General features: G+C 39.4%; 10 protein-coding genes and 1 long non-coding RNA gene across 14 annotated transcripts; 7 read left to right on the forward strand and 4 right to left on the reverse strand.

The window, feature by feature from the left end:
- The first annotated feature begins 25 nt into the window (after nucleotides 1–25).
- LOC110845118 (protein phosphatase 1 regulatory subunit 21) lies at nucleotides 26–1,964 on the forward strand. Its single transcript, XM_022091483.2, has 6 exons — nucleotides 26–229; nucleotides 311–634; nucleotides 707–805; nucleotides 888–1,229; nucleotides 1,319–1,579; nucleotides 1,644–1,964. Exons 1-6 carry the CDS (start codon nucleotides 41–43, stop codon nucleotides 1,881–1,883), a joined length of 1,455 nt encoding a protein of 484 aa, XP_021947175.1. The 5' UTR covers nucleotides 26–40; the 3' UTR covers nucleotides 1,884–1,964.
- A 413-nt stretch (nucleotides 1,965–2,377) lies between these two features.
- LOC110861301 (neuronal membrane glycoprotein M6-b) lies at nucleotides 2,378–4,749 on the forward strand. 2 transcript variants are annotated; one of them, XM_022110409.2, is made up of 7 exons: nucleotides 2,378–2,712; nucleotides 3,025–3,196; nucleotides 3,276–3,598; nucleotides 3,693–3,794; nucleotides 3,886–3,937; nucleotides 4,020–4,168; nucleotides 4,227–4,749. In XM_022110409.2, exons 2-7 carry the CDS (start codon nucleotides 3,193–3,195, stop codon nucleotides 4,359–4,361), a joined length of 765 nt encoding a protein of 254 aa, XP_021966101.1. In that variant the 5' UTR covers nucleotides 2,378–2,712; nucleotides 3,025–3,192; the 3' UTR covers nucleotides 4,362–4,749. The 2 variants fall into 2 exon arrangements, with proteins under 2 accessions (XP_021966101.1, XP_035702758.1); XM_035846865.1 differs by having other exon boundaries at nucleotides 2,378–2,692.
- On the reverse strand, nucleotides 4,681–6,211 carry LOC110861339. The gene is made up of 5 exons (XM_022110450.2): nucleotides 5,979–6,211; nucleotides 5,674–5,811; nucleotides 5,568–5,607; nucleotides 5,374–5,487; nucleotides 4,681–5,281 (listed from the first exon to the last, which is right to left on the reverse strand). The coding sequence occupies exons 1-5, from the start codon at nucleotides 6,031–6,033 to the stop codon at nucleotides 5,146–5,148; spliced, it is 483 nt and encodes a 160-aa protein (XP_021966142.1). The 5' UTR covers nucleotides 6,034–6,211; the 3' UTR covers nucleotides 4,681–5,145.
- Nucleotides 6,212–6,310: 99 nt separating this feature from the next.
- On the forward strand, nucleotides 6,311–7,920 carry LOC110861292. Its single transcript, XM_022110399.2, has 3 exons — nucleotides 6,311–6,630; nucleotides 6,706–7,366; nucleotides 7,455–7,920. The coding sequence occupies exons 1-3, from the start codon at nucleotides 6,446–6,448 to the stop codon at nucleotides 7,833–7,835; spliced, it is 1,227 nt and encodes a 408-aa protein (XP_021966091.1). The 5' UTR covers nucleotides 6,311–6,445; the 3' UTR covers nucleotides 7,836–7,920.
- Nucleotides 7,838–9,180, reverse strand: LOC110861329 (adenine phosphoribosyltransferase). The gene is made up of 6 exons (XM_022110438.2): nucleotides 9,027–9,180; nucleotides 8,727–8,909; nucleotides 8,490–8,644; nucleotides 8,342–8,424; nucleotides 8,150–8,228; nucleotides 7,838–8,084 (listed from the first exon to the last, which is right to left on the reverse strand). Exons 2-6 carry the CDS (start codon nucleotides 8,837–8,839, stop codon nucleotides 7,948–7,950), a joined length of 567 nt encoding a protein of 188 aa, XP_021966130.1. The 5' UTR covers nucleotides 8,840–8,909; nucleotides 9,027–9,180; the 3' UTR covers nucleotides 7,838–7,947.
- Nucleotides 9,181–9,249: 69 nt separating this feature from the next.
- LOC110861312 lies at nucleotides 9,250–10,313 on the forward strand. Of its 2 annotated transcripts, none has more exons than XM_022110420.2 (3): nucleotides 9,250–9,449; nucleotides 9,511–9,751; nucleotides 9,830–10,313. In XM_022110420.2, the coding sequence occupies exons 2-3, from the start codon at nucleotides 9,521–9,523 to the stop codon at nucleotides 10,268–10,270; spliced, it is 672 nt and encodes a 223-aa protein (XP_021966112.1). In that variant the 5' UTR covers nucleotides 9,250–9,449; nucleotides 9,511–9,520; the 3' UTR covers nucleotides 10,271–10,313. The 2 variants fall into 2 exon arrangements, with proteins under 2 accessions (XP_021966112.1, XP_021966119.1); XM_022110427.2 differs by having other exon boundaries at nucleotides 9,251–9,449; nucleotides 9,520–9,751.
- A 1,121-nt stretch (nucleotides 10,314–11,434) lies between these two features.
- On the forward strand, nucleotides 11,435–12,355 carry LOC118434098. The gene is made up of 3 exons (XR_004833771.1): nucleotides 11,435–11,769; nucleotides 11,879–12,112; nucleotides 12,200–12,355. It is a non-coding gene; the product is annotated as an uncharacterized LOC118434098 (long non-coding RNA).
- A 252-nt stretch (nucleotides 12,356–12,607) lies between these two features.
- On the forward strand, nucleotides 12,608–15,016 carry LOC110841997 (excitatory amino acid transporter). The gene is made up of 9 exons (XM_022087701.2): nucleotides 12,608–12,772; nucleotides 12,855–12,980; nucleotides 13,061–13,326; nucleotides 13,403–13,467; nucleotides 13,561–13,707; nucleotides 13,810–14,043; nucleotides 14,116–14,310; nucleotides 14,380–14,514; nucleotides 14,576–15,016. The coding sequence occupies exons 1-9, from the start codon at nucleotides 12,679–12,681 to the stop codon at nucleotides 14,736–14,738; spliced, it is 1,425 nt and encodes a 474-aa protein (XP_021943393.1). The 5' UTR covers nucleotides 12,608–12,678; the 3' UTR covers nucleotides 14,739–15,016.
- Nucleotides 14,886–21,051, reverse strand: LOC110845129. The gene is made up of 6 exons (XM_022091494.2): nucleotides 18,927–21,051; nucleotides 18,736–18,810; nucleotides 18,074–18,572; nucleotides 17,895–17,987; nucleotides 17,316–17,818; nucleotides 14,886–17,253 (listed from the first exon to the last, which is right to left on the reverse strand). The coding sequence occupies exons 2-6, from the start codon at nucleotides 18,776–18,778 to the stop codon at nucleotides 16,691–16,693; spliced, it is 1,701 nt and encodes a 566-aa protein (XP_021947186.1). The 5' UTR covers nucleotides 18,779–18,810; nucleotides 18,927–21,051; the 3' UTR covers nucleotides 14,886–16,690.
- Nucleotides 21,052–21,120: 69 nt separating this feature from the next.
- On the forward strand, nucleotides 21,121–22,798 carry LOC110863118 (cyanophycinase). The gene is made up of 5 exons (XM_022112360.2): nucleotides 21,121–21,385; nucleotides 21,456–21,645; nucleotides 21,760–22,092; nucleotides 22,169–22,421; nucleotides 22,483–22,798. The coding sequence occupies exons 1-5, from the start codon at nucleotides 21,172–21,174 to the stop codon at nucleotides 22,735–22,737; spliced, it is 1,245 nt and encodes a 414-aa protein (XP_021968052.1). The 5' UTR covers nucleotides 21,121–21,171; the 3' UTR covers nucleotides 22,738–22,798.
- Nucleotides 22,799–22,862: 64 nt separating this feature from the next.
- LOC110863119 lies at nucleotides 22,863–24,858 on the reverse strand. Of its 2 annotated transcripts, none has more exons than XM_022112362.2 (6): nucleotides 24,660–24,858; nucleotides 24,455–24,577; nucleotides 24,183–24,357; nucleotides 23,896–24,102; nucleotides 23,337–23,776; nucleotides 22,863–23,263 (listed from the first exon to the last, which is right to left on the reverse strand). In XM_022112362.2, exons 1-5 carry the CDS (start codon nucleotides 24,666–24,668, stop codon nucleotides 23,379–23,381), a joined length of 912 nt encoding a protein of 303 aa, XP_021968054.1. In that variant the 5' UTR covers nucleotides 24,669–24,858; the 3' UTR covers nucleotides 22,863–23,263; nucleotides 23,337–23,378. The 2 variants fall into 2 exon arrangements, with proteins under 2 accessions (XP_021968054.1, XP_021968053.1); XM_022112361.2 differs by having other exon boundaries at nucleotides 24,455–24,595.
- Between the last annotated feature and the right edge of the window lie 453 nt (nucleotides 24,859–25,311).

Below are 25,311 nucleotides of genomic sequence, written 5' to 3' on the forward strand. Positions count from 1 at the left end.
AGAAAAGTCGGTCGATCGGCGGCAGTTTCATCCCCACTCGATGACTCCAGTCTCACGTCACCCCACTCAAAGCGGGGGTGGATCCTCTTCCTCTGGTCATCTGTTCACGGCACAGGTTATCTTCTCCGGTCGCCACATCAACGACTCACACGACATGACCTCCACGTCCCAGCAGGGACCCCCAGACTTGCTCACCAAGTACAACAAACTCGCAACAGAGTATGCAAAGGTAAGTTTAGTAACAAATGTATGATACAGTTTACACTTGGAATTTTGGAATTGTTAAAAAAATGATCTGCTGGTTTCATAGTTAAGGTCACAATTTCCGGTTCTAAAGCGCGGAGTAGTTGATGAACAAGCAAAGAGTGCCGAGTTGACGGAAAGTTTGCAAATAAAAGACCAATCCCTTCGAAAGTTGGAGCAAGAAGTGGACAGCTTAAATTTTAGAAATAAACAACTCGAAAAACGAATTGGAGTTTTGCAAAATGAGTTGGACGAAATTGCAGCAAAGAGTCACAAAGGGAAAAGGTCAGGGAAGGATACAAGTGCACAAGAAACCCCATCCAGTTCATCCACAACATTGGACTACGAACTCATCTCAAAAATTGAAGAAAACATGAAATTACAAAAACAGGTAAATTTATTGTTATACTTAATTCTAAATCATAGTTAGATCAATTATGTAATAATCATTCATATTTTTTAGCTTTCCGATGTTCAACAATCTAGTAATTTCGAAATTGAGACGCTGAGATCCCAATTGGAGTCCCTGCATAATGAGGAGACTCACAAGGAGTTAATGCTTGTAAGTGTGTATAAATAAATGTATAGTTACAAACGAACAATCATTCCTAACTTAAGGCTTATTTATGATTTTTAATTCTTAGAGCGAACTGACATCATTGAAGTCTGACAATCACAGCCTAACATTTGCCCTGCAAAATAGTTTGGACGAAATTGAAGCATATAGAGAACAGGTGAAACAAATGAAGGAGAAGATAGCGTCCCCTGTCCATATACCCAATAGTAATACCACGTCGGCAAATTCGGAGCAGAAAAAGTTAATTTCAGCCGACAAATCTGCATCGAGTGACTCTGGGATGCAAGGAATTGATCTGGAAGCAGAACCTCCAGATTTGTTGGAAAAATTGAAAACTGCAATGCAACAAAAAGAATTTTGGGCGTTAGAATACCAATTGTTGAAAATGAAATATGAAAGAATTTCAAGGGTATACATGATATTCATTACATATTTAGTTTATTACAAAAACCTCCACAATATACCTGATAAACATACAATGAATCTTTTGCTCTTTAGAAATGGGAGGAATGTAAAGATATCCTCAAAACTTTAGGACGAGAAGATCTTTTGTTAAATTCCTCTGAAGTCACAAGTCCCACAATAGAGCCCAGTAACTTGATGGGAAAGTTAGAAATTGTGAATCTGGAAGGCAGCGATGTCGATATCAATGGGAGATCATACGAAAAAGAGGTCAAAGAACACATGTTGAAGAAAATTAATGAATTGGTCTCCCTTTTGCAATACGCTGATTCCCAAGCGGTCCATTTCCACAATGAGGTAGATTATCTCTACTCTAAGCTGTTTGTTCATCAATCAATAATATTAATTATACTTTACACAGGGAAAGGCAATGCGATCTCTGCTTACTATATCATGTGAGAAGACACACGACCTACAGCAAAAGTTAAGGGCATCCAATTCTAAGGAGTTGGAACTTAAAGAAGAGTTGGATTTAACTAAAGAAAACTACGAAACTCAATTAACGCAGTTGAGCGAACATTTGGCTATTATGAATGAGAAAATAGCAGAAAAGCAAGAACTCATTAATGAACTTCAGTTAAAAATAAAAGGGAAGAAATGACAAAATAATTTTAGCTTGCATAATTAGGCAATCTGTGATGATACAAATATTCGTATACAATAACATGCATTTATCCCAAAATGTATGGTTTTATAGCATTTTATTACCCGACTTGTAAGAATTTCGCGAGAGCATGATAAAAATGCAGGATTGAAAATCTTGCGTAAATTGCATTTATGCTGCTACGCTCATACTTCAAGCAAAGGAAACGCAAAGAACGTCACGCATGGTGTGTAATTTTCTCAGGTACGCACAATCAAAGTAATTGTTTTGTTATACTTTTTTATACATTCACTCTCCTGCAGTTGCCAACAACCGAAGAAGTGAACGTCTTATTATTATATTGCGTGAATAAGGGAACTTGAGACAGGTAACTCGTATGTATTTTACTTTCGTTTATTTAGACCGACTCATCATCATCCAAACTATTGTGGTCTTCTCACTCACCTCTTCGGGTTGAGGGAGTGTTTTGCATTACTACTGGTGGGTGAATGAGTATGTAATCATCAAACCCCTACCTGCATATATGCCAGGTTTAAAAAGCAACAGACTTTTTAACCCTTTCCTTATGGACTTCCTTTGATTCGCCTTTAAAGCTTTTAGTTGCTAAAAATTGAATGAAAACAAGTCGACTTTGACTTGAAATAAGGAGAGGCGAAGCGTGACAGAAATCTGTAACTGTAACGAACTGTCATCCAATTTAATACTTATTCCCCACCAACGAAAACTTTGCTAAAACAAAACCTTTAACACAAGTCTTCAACTGTTTCAAACAAACTTTTTCGTTTACTTCTTGTGCTCTCCATTGGGTTCGTCATACATAATTATGGTTTGTACATACCTTTTTAAAGCTTTTTTGTGAGAAAATCATGCGTCTTAAATCTTTTACGATTTCCTAATCTGGTTTTCTCACAGAGCATCCGTCCGACCGAATTTTACACTTAATTATTGTCATTCTTGTACATTGCAGTAAAAGTGTAGTCTCTTTTTGGTTTAGTACAAAACCTTTATTGATTTACATACATATTTTATTAGCCATTGTCAAATGAAACCCTTTCTCTTTTTGATCGAACATTTTAGTTGGTAATTTGCTTCCGATAATATTTAACTAATAATCGTTATCTTAATTACCCTTGTTTAGACATAAGTGTGACTCACCCACCACGGTGCCGTAGTTCATAATAGTAGCTCAAAACCGATCCTGTGAGAGAGTGCTACCGATTTGGGACAACGAGTCACAACCTTCTCGCTTGTGCCTAGTTCATTGCATACGACTAAATTGACCATTAATTAAAATAGTGACTTGAAAATGGGTAAGAAAAAAATTGTACCTCAGAGTGTCTGACACATCTGATAAATAATACACTAAATAAATTGTTCTCGTGTCCATAGCGGGAAACGGGAGTGGGACGTTTATGTCGCGAGTACCCTATGCAACACTGGTGGCAACGATCATGTGTCTGGCTGGCGTTGGAGTATTTTGTGGGACAATGTACAGGGGCGTGGCTCTATCGAGACAAATGTTCACAGAAGTTTTTCACTTCCGCGTGGACTGGTTGGACGCCGTGCAGCTGACCTTCGTCATTGTGGGAGGGTGCATGGGAGCTCTGGGTGTTATGATCCTCTTCGTGGGCTGTCTCACCACGGGGGAAACTCGACGCACGGTGTACAAAGCATGGAAAGCACGCGTTGGGGGAAGAATCACATGCGCCATTGTAAGAAGATTTTTTTACATATAAAAATTGTCTTATATTCATAATATCTATAATATCGAATATCTATAAATTTGTAATATTATAAAACCGGCAGTTTATGGTCATCACATACATTTTGGAAGTTGCATGGCTCCTCATGTTCTGTTTTTTGACGATTGTGACTGCGACTTTCTCCATCTTTTGGTCTCTTTGTGCGGTAATTACTCTTTTAATTTTCTGAATTTACAAAGAGTTTAATTTGGCGATGTACCCAACTCATTGGCCCTTTCATTTTGGAATTCTACTAGCACAAAAAACAACCTTACGATCAAGAAAACTGCATCGATTTTCAACAATTTGGTAAAATTAATCAATCCTTACGATCATTGTAGTATAAGTGAGACAATTAACCGAACTGTGACTATTTCGGTAACTGTTTCAGACTTTCTGTTTCCGAATAATACGAGGGTGGATGACATGAAAATTTGTGAAACCCATGAGATAAAACTCTTCTGCAAGGATTATGTGGAAAGGGCCGAGGTCATGTTCATTTTAGCAACCGTTGCATGCGCCCTGGTCATTATGAGCCTGGTAAATTATTATGTTTATCTAGTATTACTATTGTTTTCTAACGTTATGTCTAAAATAGATTCACTATTTGATGTGCCTATCTGCAAATTATGCTCACATTAAGGACCATGAGAAACTCCAAGATTTTCAAGAACTGCAGTACTTTACTTCCGGGGATGAAATGACTGCGTTGGCGAGCAAAGACCGTTATTAAACATAGTCCATCAACGATCTCGGCACAATACGTCCAATTCTGTTCAAAACTACGAACAAAACCCATGACACAACCGGACTTTTTACGAAAACTTTACGCATTAGTTAGTGTTTGAGAGAGGGTGATTCTATACTTTATCTAGTAAAGTAAGCATTTTCCTATTTCACATACAAAACATGTGAACGCTATGCATACATATGACATGTGGGTAAACCATAACTAAAGGATATTTATAATTTAATTTAATTTATGACGTTCCGTTCCAGTGATTTTATACCGTAACAATTTTATACAGAAAGTAATTATTGCAACAATTGTGTTAATGATACAACACAACTTTGTTCATCGTTTATTCAATAAAATATTTAATAAAATTACAAAAATTCAACGTTGCAAAACCGTTCATATTACCTTACTAAATCTAAATCTCGCAGTAAATGATATACATTACTTAAATTAAATTAGTTTAAAGTGAAGGACAAATGTTGCATAGTCTTCGTAAAAAGTATTTGTACTACTATTACTAACATCAATGTAATGACAACATTAACGAAATTAACTATGTATCTATATTGTGATCTATATTCACTCATTGTCAGACCTTCAATCAGATCATAACTTCACTGGTATAATAAGACTTAAGGCACATAATAAATCATGGACAGATTGAGATTTCTGCAAATACATGTCATGGACGGATCAATTAGAAGCATATATCGAATTTGATTACGAAGATTGTACTCTTCTAAATTACAGACTCTATAGTATGAGGTAGCTTTTCATTTTAATTAAGTGAGAACAGAAAGACAAGGACGCCAAGGGAAGAAAGAAATCCGATTCCTGGTTTGATCAATGAGAATCCAGAGTTGCAAAAATGGTCAAACTGACAAAAGCACCACGTTACTTCGTCATAATAGTCTCTGAAAAATTGTCAGTGATAATTTATTACGCCTTCAGTTTGACAGAAATGTTGGCAACATCTCTTTTACTTTTACATATATGTACTACTAACCTTGCAACATCCAACTGTTTTATGGAATTATTGACATAATGTGCTAACTGAATATCTTTGGCAGCCGGTCGACAGCCCTCGTATTTATCAGCAGGAACATCGTGTCGGGAATATCTAGACAATACATAATATGTAGCAATCTTAATTTATTTCAAGAAAATTAAAATTAAAAACGGTAAAACAAACAAACTTACTCCACTTGACTCAAGCAGTTTCTTGTAATTACCACGTCCGCTAAGAAATTACGGATTTTTATGTACAATACTGTATAATAGTCATTAGTATGATATGATGGCTCACCTCCTTTACGTTCCACAATCTTGACACATTTATCATTCGTGTCTGGACAAGTTACGGACGTGTACCACCTCCAATCAAACGGCGTCCCACATCCCGGTTGCGTGCTCACGCACTGATAACACCACAAAGCTTCTCCTCCTAAAAAAAACATTCTTTTAAAAGTTTGAACAAATGATTAATGTCCTAACAGAATTATAAACATAAATGATTATAATTGCTAAATTTATCCAACAATTAAAGGCTAAAACTAAACTCTCAAGAATGTTTGATTATAATTGCATACATTTATTTGTTTTGTTTTTTACCTTGAAAGCAAAAAAAGCAGAAAACAACAGTGCTGGTAATTATTTTAGAGAGCATCTTTCCGGCGTAATTTTATGAATTATCTTAAGCTCTGTGGACCAGCGTCTCTTTCGTGTGGATGCACAAACCGTTTTATGTTTTTCTAAACCAACACTTATCGCTGGATGGAACACTTTCACCTTAATTCGCCGAAAAGAATACAGAATCGAAAAAGGGTTGAACTTAACAGCACACACACACCTGTGAGACGCTGTTTATAGCCGTTGTTTGTACCGTGAGTCAGTCAGTCTCACCTGCAAAGTGCAAACCTGTCGCTTCAATTGACGACATCGAGTTGATTTTGCTGGAACAACCAGCGGCAGCTCACTGGCATGAATTCGGAATCTAAATTATGGATCAGCCGGATTAAAATTTCGTTTTCCGTGTAATTTTTGTTTATATCGCCAGTTGGTGCTTATCATCGTTCATCATGGCTCTACAAATCTCAATCCTGAGGTTGATGGGTTGCTCATCAAACATGCTGAGCCAACTCCTCCTCCTCCCCCAGAAGAGATCGCTCCACGTGTGCCCTTGTCCCTGCAAAAATGCCTCCTTTGACGTATCCCGACAAGCGAGATTCATCAAGAAACTGATGACGGGGTCAAGTCATTCCAAGTACATCTATTATTACAAAAGCAGATCGTAGGTAACAATAGGATTAACTGAATATGATGTATGTTTGTTCTTCAGGAAAAAGTTTTTCACCGTGGATCAACCCGTGTCAAAAACGTTTGTTGAGATGGGGACCTCTGTACGCGGTGGGGGAGTTTCTGGAGCTCCTGTCAAGTCGAAAAAATGCTTGCGACGAGTAGAAGTTCTCAATGCATTGTTTATGGAACAAATTACAAGTATGATGTCCACTGGGGAAGTCTCTCAAGAACTCCTTGGACTAGGTCTAATTGTCTCCAGAGTAAACGTGTCCAATGATTTTTCTCGAGTAAACGTTTACTGGGTGGGTTCCGGGACGTGTAAGGATGACGTTATCGAACCCATCCTAAGAAAAGCGGCTGGCAGGTTGCGACATGAATTGACCCAACTAAGGGTGATTGGAATAGTTCCCCCAATAGAATTTGTGAAGGACAAGACACACTCCAAGATTGCCGAAGTGGAATATCTTTTAACCAAATGCGACTTTGGGGATGACTTTGTACCCACTACCTCAAATAATTTGTTTTCTCAAATAAGTCCTAAATATTTAAGGCAACAACAGGATGTAACTGTTGTGTCGTCGGATGATGCTGAACAAGTCCCTGCAGAAGTATCTACTCCAACCTTCGAATCGGAATTGTATGATTCGATTTCTATGCGACAAGATGTTCTTGGAGTTCGCCATGACGTGATACGAAATCAGGTTAGCTTATTTAGAATGATCAATGGAATATCTCATTTACACATGTATTTTAAGTATTTTATAAATATTTTTACTCTCTCTTCAACAGATCACAGAGATGGTTAAAAGAGTTCACACTAAAAAGGCAAAGCTTACAACAGTGCCTGAGCAAGACTTGGAGGAGGATCCGGATGCTGAACGTCTCCATTCTCCATTGTTATCCACATTACGGAGAACTAATGAGGAGATTGTCGCTGAGAAAAAGAGACAGCAAGATTTTTTCAAGTATCTAAAGAAGCAGCAGCTCGCAAAAACTGTCCAATTAAAACAGTTGACCACAAAAGCCAACGACCAGGAATTTTATTATGAAGAGGCATTTGAGAGATGGCGAAAAGCAACTTTCGACATAGACAACGCGTTCGACGACGAAAAAGAGGACGACGACTACCCAGAGGAAACGTATTATTCTGGCAATAATGTGCACAGATAGAATAAAGTTTTGATTTGCCGATTTATTATTAGGAAAATAGACAATAAAATTACAATCACATATTAGGAATGTGAAAATGTTGAAAGAATGTGTTTCTCAACTACTTAATGGCTTAGAAGCTCATCAAACTATGGATGGGAGCTTTCACCTTGGTTCGTCCGTTTAAATCCGCCAACTCCATAATAACTAGACAGCCAGATACTTTGGCTTGACAATCGGCAATAAGGGTAGTTGCTGCATTGAGGGAACCTTGATAAAACCATCTCATATTATTATTACCATAATCGTGAGAGGAAAATTTATTGTTGTAATACCTCCAGTGGCCAGAAGGTCATCAACAATAAGAATATTTTGTCCAGGTTTGATACTTTCCCTTTGAATTTCGAAAGTATCCTTGACCAAAATAATTAACATTGAGGTTGGATAAGAAGATGTTATAAGAAGTAGGAAGTAGCTATATAACTACTAATGCTTGGCTTCAAGTGAATAAATATGTATTTATATACCGTTCCATACTCCAAGGAATACGTGACCTTGTTCAAAGCTCCAGGAAGTTTTCCAGGCTTCCTAATCGGGACGAATGGAAGGCCTAGAAAACAAACACGAGTAGAATTTGTGATTCTTCGAGTCTTGGGGGAGCTAATTAAGCGTTACCCAATTCAATGGCTAAAATTGACCCAAAAAGGAAGCCCCGTGACTCCAGCCCCACCACCACCTCGGCCTCTCCAATATTATTTCGGGTGTATTCCACCATCACATCTTTCAACACTCTGAAGGCTGTGGGGTCACGGAGGAGACTAAACATGTCTCTGAAAAAAATTGTATGGAACAAGTCTGATAAATCTTAAGCCAGATTACATGGTTGGAGTTGGACATGTGAAAGTGAGTTACCGGAACAGTATTCCAGGCTTTGGAAAATCAGGGTAGCTAGAAATGTGATTTTTCAAATAGCTAATTTTTTCCTCAATGCTCTTGCCACCAACATTGTCAGAGTTGCTTCCCATTGTTCGATTGTTTGACTCGGATAATCCGAAATTATAACTAATTATGGCAAGAGGAAGGAGTCTTCGATTTCTACAGATATAAATCTATATAAGCTATCGATACAAGCTATTATATAAGTTAAATACTATTTGCACCTTGTATTATAAGTTACGAGAGCAAATAAATTGTTAATGAATGGTAGTTTACCTTAATATAGTATTAAATGCAGTAGTAGCCAGTTTTAATCGTGAGTGACGAAAGGTTTAATTGAGCAGCCGAGACAATCAAGATAATTATTGAGTGGACAAAAAATTAACATGTTAATAATACTGACATCGTGGATTGAGGATTCTGACTCCTGAGACATGTCACGTACATGTGTAGTATAGTCACACAACCCACGTGCTTTGCTTTGCTCCAGTTTCTTGTGTCCAAATAAATCGATACTATAAATCTGCAAAAAATGACTCTTTAAATTGCATAGGTTTGAAGCATAGATCATGTATTTTAAGGTTTGAAGAAACAACATCACTGAAATGCGGGATTAAGCTCATTGCATTGGTTGAAGTAAACAAAAAGGAAATTCTCATCTCATCTCAGACTCTACAGACTCTACTTCTGTTTTACTCAGTAAGTTAAATTAACAATTAAAATTAAAAACACAAGTAATTGAATTATTTCATTTAAAAAGTATTTAAAGGATGACTGTTGGTGGAGGAAACGTGACAAGGAGCAAATGTCGGACGTGCGGGGAAAAATTAATGGACACGGGTAATTTCCAAATCAAAATTGTGAAAGCGAAACCTATTCCAATAAAAATAAGAAAGTTGGTCAAGTCTGGAAAACTGGACGAAAGCAAAAAAGATATTCTGAAACAGACAAAGTTTGGACGGTTTCTTCTCAAACGAGTGGATCAAGCAAGTAACGCTGTCGTATGTTATCAAATATTATTGTCGTAAAATCTGGTTGGGTGATATTGATGCAGAAATAATTTTTTTTTATTTTTATAGGAAATCACTTGTGGTCAGTGCTCATCATCTTGCCAGATTGTTACAAAGAAGCCAAGGAGAATGTTTCCTCAGAGCCTAAACAGTTTCCCAGCCGTTCTTAATTCTTCCGATATTACAAGTTCTCCGTCATCATTTCATTCGGCAGTGTCCAAACGACGAAAGAGGCGAAATAAGGAGGTAAATGCTGGTCTATTCATCCCCACACCAAACTCAATGGATACGACTGAGGTGAATAACTCCCCATCCATTTACGAGTTCAAGTCGGATACCCCCCAAAATTCGAATTCAAACCACAATAAATCAGTTCCACCCTTGTCCAAACCAGTTGTAAGCAAGGAAAAAGAGATGGACAATTTGAGAAAAGTATTATTCAAGTCTAAAAAGAAAGGGCAACAAGAAACAGCTAAAACGAGTCTGAAAGATTTTCTTTCTTCTATGTGACAATGTAGAGAATTTAAGTAATAAAACGTATAAAATAAGGTTATTATTTTTTGTTAGTGTGAATATAAGTGCATATAAAATAAGACTTGTCATGTTTATGTATAACGGTGCTGCATATGTACTATGCAAAAAAACTTAGGACTAATTGGAATGTCTAAGTAAACAATTGCCACCTAATTTCATTAATCAATTGAATAATTTATGATCCTGCAACATTGACTTTGGCACCACCTTAATCGGCTACAACACATTTTCATAAAAATAAAATGCAAATTTTTAAATCCCTCCGTAATAATAAGGCAAGTCATATGGAGGTCAGTCAACCACACCCTCCATCAAGTATTGGTCACCATCTGAGGCCAATTCTTGCAGTTTTACGATTTATGGGGTCACAACCATATTCTGTGGAGAAAACAGATGGCGGAATATTTCGATATGGCTGTAAGTGGAGATCATTGGCTTTTTTCCATACGCTTTTTGGCGTAGTCGTGTTCCACACCCTTTTAACTTTATGGATAGTTCGGTACACTGAAGCCATGAGTGAGACCAGTGTCGTCTCGTAAGTTGTGTCCATTTACTAAACATGATATGCCTTTTTCAAAAATGTATTACATATTCAGGACTTTCAATATTTCTTCCGTGGAAAAATTCTGTCTCAACATATTTCCTATGATCCACCCCTGTATGAGCTGGATTTTTCTGATGAGCTCCATTCTCAGCACACCCACTAGTATCCAAGTGGTCAACGAGTGGGAGGTTTTTGAGTCAATGTTTAAGAAGGCATTTCCGTCCGCCAACCCCCCGTTTCACAGGACGGTCGTAATCAACAGACTCTGGAGATTCTTGGGGTTCTTGATGACAATTCTTATGGTGGTTAAAACCAGCAACATTAGCGGTTCGAGTTGTAAATTCTTGGAACGCATTCCTGTTAACAAAGACATCCGGCTCATAATTTGCACAGCATTTGGAAACTTTACTTTCTTCACTGCTACACACTCGTTCTTTGAGGACGCCAAGTTTATAATTATGTTGACTGCCATCTCCGTAGCATTGCGACAGGTTTGTCTCAAGACTTTACAGAACTTAAAGTTAATAAAGAGTCTGTCCTTAATACATATTTCTGTGATTTTCAAATTCAGATGCTTCTTCAAATCAAAATGGAATACGCATCATCAAATAGTAGAGATTTTGAACGACTGCTAGTTGGCAATAATAAGCCATTTCTTATGGTGAAGAGGTGGAGCGATCTTATTTTACAGGTCCGTAAACAGATGCGGTTGACGGGTCGAGCCATGTCCTTTGGTCACTTGCCGTGCCTCCTCGTCATGTTCGGAACCCTGTGCTTGTCTCTCTTTATGGGGGCCATGATGAACTTTTTTCGGGCTGGGTCTCCGATTCCAGCTGTGACAGAGTTGACCAACAAGGCAACCATGCTCTGCTGGATTTGGGGAGTCAAGTTAATCGTGAAGGCCAGGATTGCTGAGACAATTACGAAATTGGTGAGACTTGCAACTTTGCAGAAAAGGATCATCAAATCTGCTCAACCAGTCGCTACTTATTAATTAATTATGCATATGTTAAATTATGTATGTGTGTTTCTGTGTGTAGGAGCGAGAAATTTGCAAGGAGCTACGATTGATGAAAAACTTCAGTCATGACAAAATGGCTCGGCTGGAGGCATGCATTTACTTAATACACATACCTTCATAGTCTACATGAATATGTACATTCATATGCAATATCAAATTGTAGATGAGCATCCTTATAAATTTTTTGGACCGCGATCCTGGCAAAATTGATTTCGGAGGAATTTTGACTTTAAACTCTGCTCTCATGTTAAGCGTATGGTGCATAATCTAATATTACGTTAAGTAATATCCAGGGCACAATGTGTGCAAATAATTTTAATATATGTATGTTTTACTACAGATCACTGGACAAGTAGCAACCTACCTCGTCGTCCTATTTCAGTTTTACAACATGGATTCAACAGCCCCATGAATACACAATCCATAAGTTAGAGCTGCTGCATGAGCCAGCTACAGAAATACAAATGTAATAAATTTCTCAATTACACTTGCATGAATAAACTTGACACTTTTTCTTTTGAGAATTTAATTTAAGCCGACCCTGTCGAAATATCAGCCACATTATTCAGTAAAAAAAAGTGATACAATAGTTAGTGACGCTGCTACAGATCATTCAGCTAATCTACACATAAGCGGATGACAAAATAAGCTTCAATTAAGCAATTAAGAACCGAGAGGATATTCTTCATTCTAATCCTAAATATAAGAAGTTTTTTGGTTGGTGCATGGTGCTGATGACGAAGACCACAATTTGCAGACTCCAGAGGAATCAAGAATTATGAAGAGATCAGTCTCGGAATATTCAGTGCAGAGTTGATCATGTCCTCAAAATATGCCAAAGTGCAAACCTTTTTGAAACAGAATGGTTTGTTGGTAGGAAATGTAGCAGGTGCGATTGTGGGGCTGATATGTGGTACGTGTTGCCTTAATTCTAAATTTCAACTCTGCCACCGTCCCCCCCTGTTGACTGTGTTTCTTTTTAAATTGGTTTGCAGGGTTCATAATTAAGCAGTTGGACCCATCGCCAGTCACCCGAGACTTGGTGGCATACCCAGGAGAGATTGTAATACGGGGTCTCCAACTCTTAGTTTTACCCGTGGTTTTCTGCAGCCTCGTTTCTGGTGCAATTTCTTATCTTCATGATAGTCATTAGCTGTCTACTAAAAATATATGTTGCAAAATGGCTGTAAAATGTATTTAGGATCCGCGAGTCTCAACGTGAAGGCGAATGGAAAGCTCGCAGCTCGAACTTTCTCATATTTCCTGGTCACCTCTCTTTTCAACGCCGTGATGGGAATCTTCCTCGCCATCATTATCCATCCGGGGGGATCTGCCATTAGGAGCGAACTGCAGAGCTACTCCACCGTTGGGGTCATAGAAGAAAGAGAAAACACCCTGTTGGACAACTTTCTAGACCTGGGCAGAAATTTTGTGCCGTCCAATATTATTTCTGCATTTTTTGAACAAGTCAGTTGGTCAAACTTTGATGATGATTTACTGCAAAGGGTTCAATTTTGATAACATTTTCATCATTTTGTCCTAGACTACGACGCTATACACTCCAAAGCCAGGTGGGGTTGATGCTTTCACCAAAACCTTGGTGCCCAGGTAAACATACTTTTCTAGCTTATTTTACGACAATTAGTACGCACACGATTCCACTAATTTTTAAAGTTCGAATTATACGTACGTATTTTATAGGCGTGGATGGAATGCCCTTGGCGTAATATTTTACGCTCTCATCCTCGGAAGTGTCATGTCCACTCTCGAAGAGAAAGCCAAACCTCTACTGCAAATTTTCTCTGCCTTTGACACTGTAAACATGAAAATGATCACCACGTTCATTTGGTAAGTGTAACATTAACCTTTCTATAGCTCAATCCTTGGTAAAGTTGGCAGTAGTTGGCACCCAGAACGGTTAATTTTCTATGAATATTTTCACATGTGCAGGGCCACCCCCGTCGGTGTGGCAAGTTTGATTTGTTCCAAGGTTCTCGAAGTATCCGACATTGGAGCGCTGTTCACTTCCCTTTTGACCTTCATCTTCACTGTCGCAATTGGATTGGCACTTTATCAATTCGTTATAATGCAGCTCATTTATTTCATTGTGCTCAAGAAAAATCCTTTCGAGTTTTACTTGTCAGTTTTGCCAGCAGCCATCACAGGCTTTGCTGTGGATTCTTCGTAAGCATATCTGACATGACCATTAATTAGATGACTGCTGAGGTCTGTGTGCATATGGTTCATTCATTACAGGTCGATTGCAATGCCCGTGACGTTGCAATGTTTGGACGAAAAGGCAAAAGTGGACCCACGCGTCTCGCATTTTGTCGTCCCAATCGGGGTCACGGTCAACATGGATGGCACCGCTCTTTTTATCAGCATCGCTTCCATTTTCATTGCACAAATGAACCAGATCGATCTGAGCATTGGATCTTACGTCAACATTTGGTAAACTTGATCTAAGCCTGGCTTCTATATTTTAGTATCACTCTATTTTCATATTTTCCTTGTTTAAAGTATTACAGCCACGCTTGTCAGCATTGCAGCTTCCGGCGTCCCAAGCGCCTCGTTGACTCTGATTTTTATTGTGTTGCACACAATCAACGCTCCAGTTCATGATGTTGGCCTTTTATTGGCGATCGATTGGCTCGTGTAGGTGTTTTTAATTAGTAAACATGTATAATTACATTTATCTAATTGTAATCTATTTCAGAGATCGTCTCAGAACTACAAATAATATTCTTGGCGATTGCTATGCTGCTGCTCTGGTTGAACACTGGTCAAAAGATGAATTGAAGCAAATGGATGATAGGGACGTTCAAAACGGCATTCCAGCAGACTCTCCAAAGTTGAATGATGGGGTGGGATTAGCTTAGGATTAGTTGTTTCAAGATAATTAAGATTAGAAAGTAGCACCAGGATGCAAAACCTACATAATATGAATACGGACCTTAGATTCCTAAGTACCCCTGTTGCTGAATTATGCAAAATTTGAGTGCAATTTTTTGTAATGAATACGAAAATGTATTTTACGGTTTTTATTGCAAGCTACAATTTAAAGCTAATTCAATATATGTATCCTACAACTATGAAAGTTACGCATCCAAAATAAATGCACTGACATAGGTTATACTTGCTAATAAAATAATACACATAATAAATCTTTTCCTAACAATTTTGCAACTCGCCTTGTCAGTCACAAAAAAAGATGGAGACATTTCAATCAGATTGTGATGGTAGCAACAACTTCATGACAAGTAGGCAACATACACATGCATTATTGCATACATACATTATAGACCAATGAAGGTGTCTCCGTTAAACTAATCTAATCATTATTCCTGTGCAAGTGGAATTTCAGCAATAAAAAATTTTCGGATTCCTAAGTTCATAAAATATCGGCGAATTCGAATCAACTCCATCTTGGCCAAAAAAGTAGACCCCGAAGGTTGAAACGCTTTGATAATGTGTTTGTTAAGGAACGAGGAAAATTCTTTCAACTCCGAGATTGGTTCCGAGATAGGTGACAAGGCTACAAGTTTGCTGGTTATGGTATTATCTGGTCCGATCATTTCGTTCGTAATCATTAAGCGGTGAAGTTCTGATGACAGTTGAGCAAGGTCATCTGGAGTCCCAAGTTTTTCAGCCATCTGAGTCATCGTACTTCGCAATGAAACGTCGTTGGCGACCAAATTAAGTTGTTCTTCAATATGCATCGGTTCAATGGAGATGGGAACAGCTGCTTCCTCTTCCAAAGTTCTCGCCGTTGATACAGATTCCTTTCCAATACCCACCACGACAGAGGAATCTCTAAGAAGCATTTTGAATTTGGTGAAGGTCGAAGCAACCTCATGGAAATTCGGTTTTAATTTGACCAACTCGTAAAGTTTTTTCAGCTCCTCCAAATTAAGCTCTGAACCCCCGACTCCTTGTTGTCTAGTTGTTCCAGCAGCAGAGCCACTGGACACAATATCCGCAATTCCTTTCATGAGTCCCGTGAGGCTATTGGTAACTCGAACTCCTTGGCTTATCACTTTATGGGATAGACTAGAAATCATGTAGAACAAGGTCAAGTTGCTCTTGCTCTCGGTATCTGTCGTCATACTTTGGTTAATCGATATGTCAGTCGCCCTGGTCTTACTAATTTTGATCATATCTACAATCCCCGATCCTGGAGAAGGAGAAACAAAATAGTTGGGATGTTGGCGATACTGTTCCAAGTAAGCTTCGATCGCAAGAACAGTTATTGGTGTGAAATGTTCTTCATTCTCGTTAATTCCATCGCCATCGTCATCATCAATTACTGGTGGTAGTGGCCAGGAAAACTTTAAACCAAGGGTTGTAGAATCTCTTAAGTGTCGTTGTATCAACTCCAATAATTGTTTTTGGATGAGAAGGATGTAGCTTGGTTCAAGGTTACACCAGAGACCTTTAATGTGCCAGTAGACACTGTTGAAATCTTCATGAAACAACATTCCTTGAATGAAGTTGAGCACCTTTTCTCCATTCTTTAGAGTTCCTCCACGTTTTCTATCATGGGTGTGGTACTTTATTTTGCATTTATCCAATTTCTTCTTGTAACTATCTTCTGATGTGCCTGGTTCAACATTCGTCAATTCTTCGATTCCTCGGAGGGCATGAATAACTTGAGTCAAGGTTGGTGGAACGCTCTTCCAATGCTTTTGCTGATGTGCTCCATAACATAAGAAAAATTCGCGTCCATTAAAAAAGTCCATAAAATGTTTGTGGGTGAAATCGTAGTTTTGAAGCCTGGCCATGTGACGATTGTCCGCGATTGCAGAGTGAACTTGTGTCGCCAGTTGCAGATCTAGCTCCCTGGCGATTTCAATTTGTACTGGCTGTAGGTATTGGACATGGACAGAGGAATCCTTTTCCTCCTTTCATCCACAGTTACGGTTGGTTGATTTCGGGCGATACGGGAGAGATGATTTAAAATCGCCAGAAAGTCAGACGGACGGAACCGTTTCAAAAACCGGACACCGGCTTGAGATACTGCGACCTTTACGGTCGCAGGGGGACCTTGCTTTTTGGGAGATGTCCTCTGTTTTGGCGCCAATTTTTGAGGCGACTTGTTTGAAGTTGACGATGTACTTGGCTCGTGGACTAACTGCATTTTGTCTTCATTTTGGTTTTCTGGCTCTGGTTCCAACAAAACTTGCGGCCTTTGATTTTCAAAACAATGTAGATTTAGAATGGACGCATTTTCTTCAATACACGTCGTGTACCCGGTGCAAAAAGTGAGCAGATCGAATGGATTGGATTCTTGGATTTGGTTGTGAGTGCGCTTTGACATGAAGTCATTGCCAATAAGTCCTTTCTTCGTCACTTCTACAGTGCCTTTCCTGCTCAGAATCCGCGCAGCTACCTTTCCTGCAAGGAAAATGTGGATGGTAATCGATAATGGATATAAAAATGTATTTTATTTAACTAACCTGGAAACCCAAAGTCTGAACACCATTGAACCACGTTCCATGCTTGGTTCGTGGTCAATACGAAAATTTCGCCCTTCCGGTAGTGAAAAATCAGCGTGTGACAGACTTGGGATGTCACGTCTTTAACACCATACGCCGTCATAAGTGCAGGTCTGCGTGGAATAACTTGGGCAAAAATTTTGATTTTAAATGGGTCCAGGTCCTTTTCTTCTGTACATAAATTGTCGCCCTTCGACATTACTGGAAAATTCTTCACAGTTTTTTCCTCGTATTTTGGGCTGTTTTTATTTTGTTCATTTTGTTTTTTGATGACGTGCTTTATAATATCTTCTTCCGGATGTGTCCGTTCCAAGAACTCTCGGAATTCCCAGTGATTCATCTTGATCTGATGAATACTCACTTCCTGAACATCCTGAACATCATTCACATAATCATCGTCGTCCGAATATTCCTCTTGACTGCTACAGTGTGAACCAGAACAATTTCTTCTCTGCTTCTTGGCTCTGTAATAACAAAACACAAACAGTAAGTAAAGGTGGCTGGCCATTCACGAATTAAATTGTGTACAAATAAATTTACCTTTGCCTTTTCGTTCCTTTTCTGGTTTTCTTCCTCTTTTCACCGACCCCATTTCTCTTAGTAGTCAACATATTCATGTGGGGATCTGGAGCCCTATGTTAAGAAAATATAAGACGTGAAATCAATATAAATTTAACGAGTCACACGATCAAATAATTATGAAGTTTTTAAAATCATACTTCCACGCATCTAACCGACTGAGCTCCACTTCAAACTCGTTAGTGCTTTCATCATCATCATCCGAACTATCTTCTTCCACATCACGGTCGTCAATAAAGTCGTCACTCGTGTCGTATTCATCCTCGTCGTCCGTCATTATCCTTCGTGATATAGCCCGATGCCTACTTTCATAATTGTTGTTTTCACTCTCTTCAGTGCTACTATTGCTGTCCAGATCGCTATCATGACTATACTTGCAATTGCTTCGAAGACTTTCGTCCAGATTGTCCACCGCTAGGCACAAGAGAATATCATCGTCATCATCCATCTCTCCGGTCTCATCCTGAGCAAATGCAGCTTTCACTACGTCGTTGTTCTGTCCATTTAATTTCTCGTTCACACTTATGACAGCTTTGACATTTTCTTTATTGTCCTCGTTATCACTGTCATCACTGTCTATCCGTCGCAACGCCTTGTTTCCATTTCTACTCCTCGACGGAGGATGGATCTCCATTTCACCTGCACAAATAAAATACGAATCGTTTGTAATGATTGATACCAACTACTATAATAATATTATATCGAACAAATAAAAATCCTTACGTCGTTATTATGATTCATAAAACTACTCTTAGTTATTTAGATATAACTACAAACCGCTATATACACATAGCTAACTTACTGTCTTGCGAGCTCGGCAAATCGTCCATGTTCTCATCCTCCATAATTCGAATTATGAATCAGCCCTTTTAAAGTCCTGCAAGTCCCAGATTATGTTTAAATAATAAATTTAAAATGCATAGGTATAAATAGTTATGAATCACAATTTACGATTAATAATTCATTCTATGAGAAAGCTTGTTAATATAATACCCAACTCTTGGCAGCAGTTTGCAGTTAGCAAATCGTCAGAGGAAGGCGATTATCTTGTTGGTGCGACCAACGTCAGACGATTATCGTCTGAAAATCGACAAGGCAGAGAAAGCCATGAGAAAGCTCCTCTCTTATCCTTACATCTTATCTTAGGCGGCTCTCTCTTCACTAGGATCCGATTACAAAAGAAAGAAACTTTTGGAAAATGTATTTATTCATATGGAAGAAAAATTGCCACTGAATTGTAGTCCATGCGATTAGCTACCCAAATCAGAAAACCGGAAGTCGATATCTCGACTAGTTCCAAAATGAGAACAAAAAATCGGGAACAACTCGCAAAAAAGATTTGCCACTACTACGAAAACGTGTGCGAGCGCGTCCGGATAATGGTTAATAGCCACTTCAAAAGAGCAAAAATTCCTAATGGGGCAATTTGCAGAGTTTTAGATATGTATGAGGAGAGGAGGAATGCTGAATTCAAAAAATAAAAAAATCGTCCTGCTCGTGCAGCGACCCCCAAAGTGATACGAAGACTTCAGCAGGAATGCCAAAATGACCTTGGGATATCAGATGGTAATTTGGGCTACAAATTAAAAATAGCAAAATTAAGTTTACATGACATTAAACATACGAAGTTGGGGGTCAAATCCTATAGGGCGACACTTGCACCAAAGTACAACCAAGGTCAGCAAAAAAGAGCAAAGCCCAACTCTCGGCAGATTGCAGAAAAACGAGTCAAGCAAAACATGTCCGTGATTTTGGTCATGCATGATGAGACCAAGTGCTCGACTGATCCAGATGAAGTCCCTGCGAGGAAGTACTACTCATATACTAATAAGAAAACGTTTAAAGACTCCTTCAAATACACGCCGAAGTCAAAATTCCCCACAAAGCACATAATCGGGCGAGCATTGGACTCATTGGGGGACGTCTCAAAGCCGTCCGTGACCACAGCCACCATGACCTCGGAGAGATATCTGAACGATTGTGTAAAGAAGATCTTGATCCCCTTTATCAATAATCGTAATGTACTTTTCTGACCGGACACAGCAACATTTCATTATTCAAAAGTTGTTCTGGACTACCTGTGGTCGAAAAAAATCGATTTTGTTGCAAAAAAGGAATATGCTCCCTACGTCCCTCGGGCAAGACCAATTGAACGATTTTGGGCATTATGCAGGAGAGAATATAGTCGTCGAACAAAACCACCCAAAAAGTTGGGAAGATTCCGTCACATTTGGACATACACCTCAAAAGTGGTAGCGAGAAAGAGTGGCAAAGCACTTTTGGGGACCGCGAGGCAAATAATTCGCCAGATAGGAAGGATGGGGGTCTACGGACCATATGAAGCAAAAAATTGAACGATAAGGACCTTGTTCTTAACCCCTAAAAATGTCATTGGAATTAATTAAGTTTTTCGGATTTTACAGGCATTTTTCAAAAGTTTCTTTCTTTTGTAATCGGATCCTACTTCGATTCGAGTAAAACGTTCAGAAACCCGCTTGCCATACTCAAATAATCAGATCAACAAAGGAATGTGGGGCAATTGCATCATTTTGCATGACATGACAAGTTAAATGCTGAACTTGTCCCATTTCGTTGTTCTCAAATTGTTGAGAACAACCAAGTTGAGGCAAGTTGGTACAAAATTTACAAGCTCCTTTGGCTGCCCTGCGCCCTGGTTCCATGAATCAATAGACATCATCTTATGAAGAGCAATATTATGGACGAAATGCTATGGTAAAAAGCCCCCAAAGTTAGCAAGGTCGTAGTCTTGAAATATATAAATATATACTACTGGAGTATCTCCCAACATCGTATTTATAATGTGCAACATTATTAACCCACGTATATGATGATAAGCGCAATTTTTTCCCCAGAGATCGAATCAATCATCATTGGGGTTGATTAATGATTTATGAATTTGACTTTATTACAATAACTCGAAATATATTTATATAAGTATGCCAAACGTCACCAACATGTGTTGAATTTATAAATGAGAATCCTAACCAACTTGTACAATTATTACTAAATGCATTATTTGTTATCTACCCTATCAGAATTATAATTCAATCAATCATTAAATTTACACCTATGTATCATTTTTCACTTACACAAATGTAATCAATATCAGTCAACATTCCTTCCGTTACATAACCATCTTTTGTTCATAAATAAGCACACGAAGGTAATTTATTTTTAACTCGTATTATGCCCAGTCGTGTTTCCACTACAGCTTTGTATGCATAAAATGAATAGCAACGCCTTGTTTGTGGTGTTGGTGGTGGCCGTTGGAGTGGGTGCGGTTGCTCTCCCCCACAGCCGACAATCTTCCCCGGGAAAGGTTTTTCTCTTTGGAGGAGCCACGGAGGATACATCCGCCAACATATACGACGCCTTGAGGAACGCCACGGGCAAACCGTCCCCCAATATCGTGGTCGCCATCACCGCAGCCAGTGAGTAACCCTCTGCACTTAAAGGTTTATTTAATTGTACAGAAATGACGTTGGTGAAATATGGTTACAGGCTCCTTAGCCATCGGGTTGGAGGCATACTACATTGACGACCCAGGGTCTTGGAGCTATGAGCGTCTCTTCACCTTCTATGGCTTCCAACCGTCAGTGCTCCAACTGGCGAGAGACAATTGGGAGGAGGGTGCCTCTAATTCGACGTCCTTAGGCCAGGCCAACATTCGACTGGTCGAGGCGGCTGATGTGTAATGCAAGAAAATCAGTATACATTTTTACCTTGTAAAAAGGCCTATTAGTCGGAGGAAAAACCATTTCTCTCGAGCAAAACAACACTTATTTTCTTATCTCTCAAAATACAGCATCTTTTTCAACGGAGGGGACCAGTCTCGTCATTCTCGCTCTTGGTTCAACACAGATGGATCGGATTCAGATATTTTGGGAGTGGTGAGGAGACGTTTTTTGGACGGGGCCATCGTTGCCGGAACGTCAGCGGGGGCAGCCATAATGAGCAAGCGGACGTATGGGGAAGGCTACTCCTATGGCTACTTCTACTTCAATGCCGACCTCAAGGAGTGCGACATTGGAGAAACGCTGCAAGATGACAGAGATGGAACCAATTCCTTCCGTTACAGCGATAACGGTGGACACATGCAAGGTTTTGGCTTTGTCCAGGAGGCTCTGGTGGACACTCAGTGAGTTTTGTTGGACATACGACGGCCTACATATGACCACAATAATGTAATCTTACGAATATCACCCATTTTACAGTGTTGACGCTCGCGGCCGCTTTGGACGACTCCCTGCAGCAATGCGGTCAACTCTGACGCCGTATGGCATTGGTGTTGGCGAGGACACAGCGCTGTACATAAATGGCGAGGAGGCCGTGGTGCTGGGTAATGATGGAGTGTGGTGGGTGGACAGCTCAGAGGCGCAGTTCGGCATAGGACCATATTTTACAGTGACGGGTCTTCTCGTATCATATTTGACGGAGGGAGACAGACTCAATTTGGCAACGAAAGAGGTACGCATTGCGTTTAACTTAATACATTCACTAAACGGTCAAGTTAATTATTATAATTTAGGTAATTTCTACGAAACCACTCATCACAACGAACGAGGGTGTTGCATACGACAGCAGGGACGTGTTTACTGGACGAGAGGGGATCCGTTCCATTACGACTCTGGTCACCTCCAACTCGACGAGGTCCACGGGACGTTCCAAAGAACGCAACCCCACCGCCAACGTCGTTTTTCATCGTGGTCAGGGCGAGTTGGCGTACACAATGGACGGGAAATTTACAGTGGACAAGCTCCATATGGATATTTACTCAATTTAGATTACATTATGCCTGGAAATTCATGGCACACAAAATAAATTAACATATTTAGTAGGCAGAAGGAATGCTTGATTTATTTTCATAAAACTGGGATGAATTTGGTGCATTTAAAAACGAAACACGACTTGATTTAAGATTTTATTAGTGTTTTATTTTGATTTTCAACATTTTAAATCGTATGAATGGTGCATATGTGCGCCCAAATAAATTAAGTGGTTAAGACGAGCGATATAACTGTACATGCTTAACTCAGTTAAAATGACTCCTCCAGCGGGAGAGTAATAAAATATTCTTAACATTAAATGCGTGCTATTTACACTTTATAACGTAGACGGGTCACGTCACGATGGTCTGGCCACGGACATCTCCTCCCACTTCCCTTCCTCCCCAGGTACAACTTGGTCCTGATGGAGGGAGAACTCGTCCCAAGAATCGAGATGGACAAAAGCTTGCTGCAGATCTTCTGCGGAGAGATCTTGAGAGGGCAATAAAACTTGACCTTCAAATTGGGCGAAGGCTTCAGGATCTACACAAAAACAAATTATTAGTTACTATGTACTGATTACGTAATTTTGAATAGAAGTGGATAGAAAACTTACGTTGAGTGGTGGGGGGAAGATTCTGAGATGGTTGTGGTCCAGCTAATTGCTCGTGATGAGGAATTGGGTGGAAAAAGCTGTCGGGATCCTCAAATCCTTCGCCTTCCTCCCCCGAAAACTCATCTCCGTCATCGTCATAGTCGACGTCGAGGCGATCCCCTGGCTCGGCTTGGTCCACGGCTTGGATGAGATCCCCCAAGTCCCCCAAGTCTTCCATCCACAATGAAGGATCCATTGCGCACTTATTAACACTAACACCACAACTTGTGTGCACCAGAATAACTGGATAACGTAGGTTGATAACACTTGGTCGGCTACGCCGTAAAAGTTTATAATTGTTTTCAAAAGTTTTTCTTCTTCAGAGTTTTTAATCACTTGTGAACAGTTTTTATCGGTTGGCAGGCTTGACTCGCTTTGATTCTCCACACGACAAATGGCCCCTGATTATAAAGCCCAAGGTTTATAAGTAGTTTAATACCATCATCCCATCAACATTTCCCAGTAATGCATAATAATGCCGCAAGTATTATAATGCTGCGAAAAAGTAAATTTTACATACCTATGAAGTATGACCATTTGTACGGCACGAAGTTTGATCCAGATAAGGAATACGAGACATTTGGAGTTAAACAATCTTTCTGCAGACCATGATCACCTTGTGGGGCTATCCCCTGGTGACTATGCTCCGAAACAGCTAACTGATTACTCCTGCTCGAATCCAACATTCCAATCATACAGTTTTTTCCTTCTTTGTTCGAAAAAGTTTCTGAACAAAATAAACCGGCATAAAAATGGGTACATTTTTCGGCCAAAGGTGAATTGGAATGAATGCGAAATTGTGCTTACGGGTTCCTTCGAACTTGATCAACTCTTGGTTATCCACATCGGAGCAATCGTTACTCCGTTGCAAAATTGTAGAATTAAATTGGATTGTTAAATAATTAAAGATAGTATTAATGCATTTAATCGAAAAGTGAGTCGTCCGTGCGGGTGGACGCGCTAATGTGGTAGTAGTCCACACCTGAATAGAGCAGAAATACCAGTTAAATACGTTTAGCTAGTTTGCTAACGTTTGCTATTTCGTGAAGAGTATTGACACATGTATTAAAATAACTAACGTAGGTGCGTCGTGGTGAGTCCGAGTCTTGATTAATTGGTTGAGGTTGACCGGCAGGAAGAGTTTCCGAGTACGGTGGGGCCTTCATCAAGTGACCCGTCTGCTCTCGTGCAACAGATCGAATCTGCATCAAGGTCAACATCTTTAAAATATAAACTGAGTTTTACCACCATTCCCAAAATAGTTAAGAACCACTTCACACTTACCATAGTCATGTAGTTTTAAAAGCCTGGGCTACTTTCTGTTCATGGTCCAGAAAATGCTAGTTAGTCGGTTCAGACTAAATAGAACAATTTTGAATTCTGATTTTTCAATCCTTAAAAAACAGAACTTGAATGTGATACGAGTAGTAGTTGAGTAAGCCTGGTCTGGCTGGACGTCAAAAAGTGTAATGGGCAAACAAATTCGCCAAGAATTGCACTCAACTTGCTTGGGAAAACGTTTTGCTTTTTGCAAGAGCCGTGTGCAAAATTGGTAGGTACATGACACCGTCACGCGAGTAACATGCAATGTAGATAGTTGGTGCTTAGATATTTGGCACCGAGTTAGATTGAGTCGTGTTGGGTGTATTGCAAATATGGAAAGAAGATTACATACTAAATAACAACTCTTTACTCGTATGCATAATACAAAATGTGGTGGTATAATGAATTATGTGTGGTTGCATATAGATCTACCATATTTATTTAATTATTTCATGAGAGATCGATGCGAGCATGTCCGACATTAGTTGCATTGTGAGATCGGTTCGGTGCAGCTCGCGAGGTGTTTGCAGATATCTAATCCTTGCTTTCCTAGTTGTTTATCATTACCACAGGTCAGTTGTAGAGGTTAGGAAAACGTTTTTAATCTCTGCCC

Source organism: Folsomia candida, unplaced genomic scaffold (genome assembly GCF_002217175.1).
Source record: "Folsomia candida strain VU population unplaced genomic scaffold, ASM221717v1 Fcan01_Sc001, whole genome shotgun sequence".
Lineage (NCBI taxonomy): Eukaryota > Metazoa > Arthropoda > Collembola > Entomobryomorpha > Isotomidae > Folsomia > Folsomia candida.

Excerpts from the sequence above, each read along its gene's own strand:
- LOC110845129 (XM_022091494.2), bottom strand. The coding sequence starts at position 18,778 with ATGGAGGATGAGAACATGGACGATTTGCCGAGCTCGCAAGACA. Across the intron at positions 18,573-18,735 it reads TTTGCCGAGCTCGCAAGACA|GTGAAATGGAGATCCATCCT; the intron begins GTAAGTTAGCTA and ends TTATTTGTGCAG. Across the intron at positions 17,988-18,073 it reads AGTCGGTTAGATGCGTGGAA|GGCTCCAGATCCCCACATGA; the intron begins GTATGATTTTAA and ends TTCTTAACATAG.
- LOC110861339 (XM_022110450.2), bottom strand. The coding sequence starts at position 6,033 with ATGCTCTCTAAAATAATTACCAGCACTGTTGTTTTCTGCTTTTTTTGC. Across the intron at positions 5,608-5,673 it reads GATTGTGGAACGTAAAGGAG|CGGACGTGGTAATTACAAGA; the intron begins GTGAGCCATCAT and ends GTAATTTCTTAG. Across the intron at positions 5,488-5,567 it reads AACTGCTTGAGTCAAGTGGA|ATATTCCCGACACGATGTTC; the intron begins GTAAGTTTGTTT and ends TGTATTGTCTAG.
- LOC110845118 (XM_022091483.2), top strand. The coding sequence starts at position 41 with ATGACTCCAGTCTCACGTCACCCCACTCAAAGCGGGGGTGGATCCTCT. Across the intron at positions 230-310 it reads TCGCAACAGAGTATGCAAAG|TTAAGGTCACAATTTCCGGT; the intron begins GTAAGTTTAGTA and ends CTGGTTTCATAG. Across the intron at positions 806-887 it reads CTCACAAGGAGTTAATGCTT|AGCGAACTGACATCATTGAA; the intron begins GTAAGTGTGTAT and ends TTTAATTCTTAG.
- LOC110841997 (XM_022087701.2), top strand. The coding sequence starts at position 12,679 with ATGTCCTCAAAATATGCCAAAGTGCAAACCTTTTTGAAACAGAATGGT. Across the intron at positions 13,327-13,402 it reads TTTCTGCATTTTTTGAACAA|ACTACGACGCTATACACTCC; the intron begins GTCAGTTGGTCA and ends ATTTTGTCCTAG. Across the intron at positions 14,044-14,115 it reads GGCTTTGCTGTGGATTCTTC|GTCGATTGCAATGCCCGTGA; the intron begins GTAAGCATATCT and ends CATTCATTACAG.
- LOC110861301 (XM_022110409.2), top strand. Across the intron at positions 3,599-3,692 it reads GAAGAATCACATGCGCCATT|TTTATGGTCATCACATACAT; the intron begins GTAAGAAGATTT and ends TAAAACCGGCAG. Across the intron at positions 3,795-3,885 it reads TCTTTTGGTCTCTTTGTGCG|CACAAAAAACAACCTTACGA; the intron begins GTAATTACTCTT and ends GAATTCTACTAG.
- LOC110861312 (XM_022110420.2), top strand. The coding sequence starts at position 9,521 with ATGACTGTTGGTGGAGGAAACGTGACAAGGAGCAAATGTCGGACGTGC. Across the intron at positions 9,752-9,829 it reads ATCAAGCAAGTAACGCTGTC|GAAATCACTTGTGGTCAGTG; the intron begins GTATGTTATCAA and ends TTATTTTTATAG.
- LOC110863118 (XM_022112360.2), top strand. The coding sequence starts at position 21,172 with ATGCATAAAATGAATAGCAACGCCTTGTTTGTGGTGTTGGTGGTGGCC. Across the intron at positions 21,386-21,455 it reads GGTCGCCATCACCGCAGCCA|GCTCCTTAGCCATCGGGTTG; the intron begins GTGAGTAACCCT and ends ATATGGTTACAG. Across the intron at positions 21,646-21,759 it reads CTGGTCGAGGCGGCTGATGT|CATCTTTTTCAACGGAGGGG; the intron begins GTAATGCAAGAA and ends CTCAAAATACAG.
- LOC110861329 (XM_022110438.2), bottom strand. The coding sequence starts at position 8,839 with ATGGGAAGCAACTCTGACAATGTTGGTGGCAAGAGCATTGAGGAAAAA. Across the intron at positions 8,425-8,489 it reads AATTTTAGCCATTGAATTGG|GCCTTCCATTCGTCCCGATT; the intron begins GTAACGCTTAAT and ends TTTGTTTTCTAG. Across the intron at positions 8,229-8,341 it reads ATTCCTTGGAGTATGGAACG|GATACTTTCGAAATTCAAAG; the intron begins GTATATAAATAC and ends ATTTTGGTCAAG.
- LOC110863119 (XM_022112361.2), bottom strand. Across the intron at positions 24,358-24,454 it reads ACTCACCACGACGCACCTAC|GTGTGGACTACTACCACATT; the intron begins GTTAGTTATTTT and ends TGCTCTATTCAG. Across the intron at positions 23,777-23,895 it reads CAAATGGTCATACTTCATAG|GGGCCATTTGTCGTGTGGAG; the intron begins GTATGTAAAATT and ends CTTTATAATCAG.
- LOC110861292 (XM_022110399.2), top strand. The coding sequence starts at position 6,446 with ATGGCTCTACAAATCTCAATCCTGAGGTTGATGGGTTGCTCATCAAAC. Across the intron at positions 6,631-6,705 it reads ACGGGGTCAAGTCATTCCAA|GAAAAAGTTTTTCACCGTGG; the intron begins GTACATCTATTA and ends TTTGTTCTTCAG. Across the intron at positions 7,367-7,454 it reads ATGACGTGATACGAAATCAG|ATCACAGAGATGGTTAAAAG; the intron begins GTTAGCTTATTT and ends TCTCTTCAACAG.